The sequence below is a fragment of the Drosophila serrata genome, unplaced genomic scaffold (assembly GCF_035046125.1).
Source record: "Drosophila serrata isolate PLE 108 unplaced genomic scaffold, ASM3504612v1 contig_255, whole genome shotgun sequence".
Taxonomy (NCBI): domain Eukaryota; kingdom Metazoa; phylum Arthropoda; class Insecta; order Diptera; family Drosophilidae; genus Drosophila; species Drosophila serrata.
Window position 1 is genome coordinate 199,145 of NW_028257153.1, and position 6,182 is coordinate 205,326.

Sequence of the window (6,182 nt, forward strand, 5' to 3'; positions counted from 1 at the left end):
ATAAAAGATTAAAAAATTGCTTTAGCGACAGTAATTGCGTTCTTATTTGCAACTGGTATGGCAACTAGCTATTTTGTTAAGTCACATATTAGCGTGACTACATATCCATTGCCATTTTCTGATTTTGGTAGTGGACCTATAGTGTCCACTATCACTCTGTCGAAAACATTTATGGGTTGTCGGGAGCAGAAGCAGCAGATTTAATATTAAATGTTTTAAATCATTATTTGTAAATAAGCGATCAGCTGCGGCAGAAGCTTTCCACCTCATAAGCCGGCATGAAAGCTCTTCCGCCGCAGCTCTTCTGTTTGGTTTATCTATTCTCTCGATTCATTCGCTCACTTACGTTGAAACTAAAAACACACAAAACCTTTGTAACCAAACCACACACAAGCACACACAAATTAAAACATAACTAATTTTACGCCAACACAAAACAAACCCCTCGCTAAATCAATTCGCTTAATAGGTGGCATAAATTAATGCCCTCCTCAAAACATTTGGTGACCCCGACGTGATCGCGTAAAAAATCGTTTTCGTTAAAATAAAAGGTGAAAAGTGCTTATATATAGTTCGTATGCTCACACAATACAATTGCATATCGTTGCATCGCTATTGAACTCTATCGGTACATTCGAGTACATAGCATCTCTTTATATATTTGTGCACTAGCATATAGTTGCAGCCCTTTTATATACTTTTCGTGAAAATTGTGTTTGTGCTGTTGGTTTTGGTGGTCCGATAGAACCGTTGGCTCGCGGTCAGTGAACGCCAAGCTTGGCTCCGCTATTCTTTCGTTCTCTATTCTCTGCGTTTGGTACAGCTGCATCGGTCGCAAGCCCAAGGTGACATTTGAATACTCTTTTTGAAAATAAAATGGCAGAGAATGATTCGGTTACTGCGTGCCCATCCGGGGCCAATAGTGATTTTGACTTTTATAAAGCCAAAGCGGACTCGGTTTTTCGACAGCTAGTGGCTTTAAATGACTTTTTCGGTTCAGAAGAAGCGTCTCATTTTGATGAGGCCGACCTTCAAGTCAGGCTTGAGCTTATTGAAAAAATGCAAGATAATTTTGATAAGTCTCAAACAGCTGTCGAAAGGCTCAATCTACTAGAGCTGGCTAGTGATGTGCGTGCAAAATTTCTAAACATTTATTGTGCGGTGAAATCCAAAATATCTCGCGAACTAGCAAAACTCCGCCGAGTGTCAGTGATAAATTCGACTGCACTCCCAAATTTCAACATCGAGCAGGCTTCAACCTCCAGGGCTGGTGTCCGGGCCACTAGGCTGCCTGAGTTTAAGCTGCCACGATTTGGAGGCGCTTATATGGACTGGCCAGATTTCTACGCTATGTACACTACAGTCATCGGCAACAACGAGGACCTGACCAATTTGGAAAAATTCCAGCATCTACGCTCCTGTTTGGATGGCCCCGCGTTAGACACAATTCGCTCGCTGGAGCCAACAGAGGCCAATTATGAGAAGGCAGTCGACCTATTGACTGCTAGGTTTGATAACAAACTTTTGCATTTTCAGGGGCACATACGATCTATTTTCAGGCTTTCTAGTATGGTGAAAGGGTCGGCAAGGAGTTTGCGGCAATTGAGCGACGGCATCAACTCTCATCTGCGAGCCCTTAACATAATGGCAACCACCCAGGAGATTGCGGATGGAATGCTCATATCCCTGGTGTCCTCCAAACTGGATCAGCATACCCAGGAGAAGTGGGAAGAGGGATTGCCTACCAATAAGCTGCTAAAATGGACGGATATGGCTGCCTTTTTGGAGAAGAGATGTCGGATGATGGAAAACATTGAAAATGCTATGGTAACCCACACACCTAGCAACCAGGTGGGAAAAACTATAAATAAAAATGTCCAAAACGCTTGCACCGCATCATCCTACACCTCATTATGTATTTTGTGTGATTCTAAGGATCACTTTATTTCGAAATGTCCACAATTTATTGCCTTGAGTCCCACATTACGCTACAAAGAAGCAAAAAGGCTACATCTTTGCCTAAATTGCCTGCGTAAAGGCCACAGCCTGCAGCAGTGCAAAGCTGGGAACTGCAGGCATTGTCGCTCTAAGCATCATACATTGCTACATTTGGAGTCAAATCATGCTTCATCACCCTCGCAGCCCACATCCACTTCTGCTCCTCAAAATAGTGCCTCGCTCATTTCTGCTTCGCCAAATTCACCCCCACCTAAAGCCTCGGTAGATCATCAATCTGATTATGTGCTTCTTGCCACTGCCATCATATATGTCCGAAATCGTTCCGGCATAATGGTGCCCTGCAGAGCCTTGCTCGACTCTGCATCGCAAATTAATTTCATTACTTCTCGACTCGCTCATCAATTGCAACTGTCAACTCGTCGCTCAAATACATGCATCTCAGGTATAGGAGAGTCTTCACTCATGGCTGATAAGGCGGTAGATATTATTGTACAATCTCGCAACAAAGGTTACCGAACATCATTCGCTGCAATAATGACTAGCACCATCACAAATTATCAGCCGCATTTCGACCTAAACTCTTCCGAATGGAACATCCCCAACAACTTATTCCTCGCCGATCCGCTCTTTCATAAAAGTCAAAGGATTGACATTCTTATAGGAGCTGGAATCTTCTTCGACCTGCTTTGCGTTGGGCAGATACGGCTGGCCGATCACCTTCCCTCCTTGCAAAAAACTAGATTGGGTTGGGTAGTATCCGTTGGCATATCTTCGCCGGCCCATAAACACTCTTCTCTTCCCGCATTGTCAGTTGAGCACGATGTACAATTGGAACCTGAATCGTTGCCGGACCTTGTTAAACGGTTTTGGGAAATTGACAGCTATTGTGGATCGTCATCTGCTCCAACTGATGAGGATGCCTTGTGCGAGAATTTATTTGCTCAATCTTATTCTCGGCTTGAGTCAGGCCAATATTCAGTTCGATTGCCCGCAAAGACTAGTCTCGATATGCTAGGAGATTCATACCATCGTGCTTCGCAGCGATTCAAATCATTGGAATCCAAATTGGCTAGAAATCCTAATCTCAAGGCTCAATATATTGCCTTTATAAAGGAGTATATCGATTTAGGCCATATGTCGCTCTCTTGCAAGCAGTCAGCTTTGCCGCAATATTATTTGCCCCACCACTGCGTTCACAAATTGGACAGCTCGACTACCAAGCTCAGGGTAGTCTTCGATGGTTCTGCCAAGTCTTCGTCTGGATACTCTTTAAACGAGTTGCTCTTTGCTGGTCCCTCCATTCAGCCTAAAATCTTCAGCACTTTGGTTCGGTTCAGATTCTTTAAAGTGGCACTATGCGGCGACATCTGCAAAATGTATCGCTGTGTGCGTGTCTCCGAACCTGATAATCTGCTCCAATGCATCCTCTGGCGTGATAGTCCAAGCGAAGAAATTAAAATATACACCCTGGACACCGTCACTTATGGCACTAAGCCTGCTGCATTCCTAGCAATTCGTGCTATGCAGCAGCTCTCCTATGATGAGGAGAAGGATTTTCCTGTGGCAGCCAAGGTCGTGCGTAGGGACTTTTATGTTGACGACCTTATTTCTGGAGGCGACTCGATCGAGGAGGTCGTTTATATCCGGCAGCAGGTTAAATCGTTACTTGCAAAAGGCCTATTTCCAATTCGTAAATGGAGCTCCAATGAGCCGGCAGCGCTTGAAGGAGAGCTTGAGGCTGATCGCGAGAAAATGCTCAAATTCAGTGATGGGACTGACGTCGCCAAAACACTTGGCCTATACTGGGATACAAGTTCCGATAATTTGCTTTTTGGATTCTCTGGAAATGTAGCAGACAAGCCAGCTACCAAGCGGTCTATTTTATCAGCCGTAGCCAAATTCTACGATCCCCTAGGTCTTATAGCGCCCATCATAACCAGGCTCAAAATATTCCTGCAAATCCTGTGGAAAGATAAGCTCGACTGGGATGAGACTTTGCCACAATCTTTGCATTCCTTATGGTTGGAACACTCCGCGCAAATCTCGGCAGTCAGCCATTTAAAATTTCCTCGCTTCATCATGCAATCTGACTCATCTTTGGAAATTCATGGATTTTGTGATGCAAGCTTGGCGGCATATGGTGCCTGTATTTATGTGCGCTCCGAAGCAGGGGGCACTTACTCATCACATTTGCTTTGCTCCAAGTCTAGAGTCTCGCCGCTTAAAACAATAACCATACCCAAACTTGAATTATGCGCAGCTCTATTGCTATCCGAACTCATCCACAACATCGCTAATGCCATTTCTCAGCCTTGCACATATCATTGTTGGTCTGACTCAACAATTGTGCTCTCTTGGATTCGCCAGGCCCCATCAGACTTTAACATTTTTGTCTCCAACAGAATCGCGCAGATTCAAGAAAGGACCAAGGATATGGCTTGGCATCATATATCGACCCACTACAACCCGGCTGACATATTATCTAGAGGATGTACTCCGCTCGAACTTTTGGATTCGACGCTGTGGCGTGAGGGCCCACCATTCCTGCGGACAGACGAAGCTTGCTGGCCGCCTTATACGCCTACTCTAGTAGATGTGCCTGAACGCCGCCGCCTCGCGCTGGTGCTGACGCAAAGCCAGGATATTTCGTATGGCTGCAAGTTTCAAAATTGTTTTGGAAAGCTGCAGCGAGTCTTTGGCTACATACATCGGTTCCTAATGCTAAAAGCCAAGGATGAGCCACGACGGCGAGGACCTCTTACAGTAGACGACATCAAGGGAGGCACGCATCTGCTCATCAAGGGAATCCAGCTCATCAACTTTGCTGAGGAGTATAAGGCCCTGCAATCCGAAAGGCAGATTTCCTCAAAAAGCAAGCTGTACTCGCTGCATCCAATCTGCGATGAATCGGGACTTATTCGAGTTGGCGGTCGGCTGCAGAATTCATTATTGGATTATGATGCAAAACACCCAATTTTGCTTCCCAAAGATCATCCAGTCACGTCAGCAATCATAGCTCACTATCATTTGAAATTTCTTCACTCAGGTCCGCAGAGCTTATTGGCGGCTTTACGGCAAAGGTTTTGGCCAATTGGTGGTCGAAAAATAGTCGCCGCCACTATCAACAAATGCATTCGCTGCTTTCGATTAAAGCCCAAATTAGCTGAGCACATCATGGCCCCCTTGCCATCCAACCGCGTGCAGCCAAGTCGACCATTTGTCACAGTGGGAATCGATTTCTGTGGTCCTTTCTACTCCAAGTCTGAAGTCAGAAACCGGCCACCCGTCAAATGCTATATCGCAATATTTGTTTGCTTCGCCACTAAAGCCTGCCATTTGGAGCTGGTGGAGGATTTGTCTGCGGCTTCATTCATCGCTGCCCTCAAGCGCTTCATAAGCCTAAGGGGCAAGCCTGGCACAATATGGTCCGATAACGCTACAAACTTCGTGGGAGCCAAAAACGAGCTGCTGGAACTGAGGCAACTGTTTCTCGCCGATCCTCAAAACAGCGATCTTCAGCAGGCCTTCGTTTCCATCGGGATCAAATGGCAATTTATTCCCCCTCGTTCGCCTCATTTCGGCGGCCTATGGGAGGCTGCCGTCAAATCTGCAAAATATCATTTTCATCGGGTCGTTGGCAACACTATTCTCTCATTCAATGAGCTTCGCACTTTAGTTTATGAAATTTCAGCGATGCTTAACTCTCGACCGCTCTGTCCAATTTCAGAAAACCCTAACGATTTGGATGTCCTTACACCTGGTCACTTTTTGATTGGGTCTTCTTTCGCCAGAAGCTTTCCACCTCATAAGCCGGCATGAAAGCTCTTCCGCCGCAGCTCTTCTGTTTGGTTTATCTATTCTCTCGATTCATTCGCTCACTTACGTTGAAACTAAAAACACACAAAACCTTTGTAACCAAACCACACACAAGCACACACAAATTAAAACATAACTAATTTTACGCCAACACAAAACAAACCCCTCGCTAAATCAATTCGCTTAATAGGTGGCATAAATTAATGCCCTCCTCAAAACATGGGTGTTTCAGTTATTGTTAATGGGGATGTATGCGATGTAATTTTTGATTTCTGTCATTTTTGACATTTTCTTACGTAGGTAGCTAGGTAGGTTACAGTGGTGAAGCCCATTGCTGGGGCCTCCAATTAGAGCTAAGCTCCTTTTTGTTCCACTCCCTCTATTTGTTGTTGTTGATTCACTATCAG

At 45.1% G+C, this 6,182-nt stretch overlaps 1 protein-coding gene across 2 annotated transcripts; it reads left to right on the forward strand.

Moving 5' to 3' along the window:
* Window positions 1-242: 242 nt before the first annotated feature.
* Window positions 243-5,748, forward strand: LOC110184601 (uncharacterized). Of its 2 annotated transcripts, none has more exons than XM_020953193.2 (2): window positions 243-1,851; window positions 5,687-5,748. In XM_020953193.2, the coding sequence occupies exons 1-2, from the start codon at window positions 877-879 to the stop codon at window positions 5,729-5,731; spliced, it is 1,020 nt and encodes a 339-aa protein (XP_020808852.2). In that variant the 5' UTR covers window positions 243-876; the 3' UTR covers window positions 5,732-5,748. The 2 variants fall into 2 exon arrangements, with proteins under 2 accessions (XP_020808852.2, XP_020808851.2); XM_020953192.2 differs by lacking the exon at window positions 5,687-5,748 and adding an exon at window positions 4,362-4,466.
* Window positions 5,749-6,182: the final 434 nt, after the last annotated feature.

Bases quoted from the DNA above. Each gene is read 5' to 3' on its own strand.
- LOC110184601 (XM_020953192.2), top strand. From the start codon at position 877: ATGGCAGAGAATGATTCGGTTACTGCGTGCCCATCCGGGGCCAATAGT. The intron at 1,852-4,361 runs GTGGGAAAAACT...TGTCTCCAACAG, and splicing joins CCCACACACCTAGCAACCAG to AATCGCGCAGATTCAAGAAA.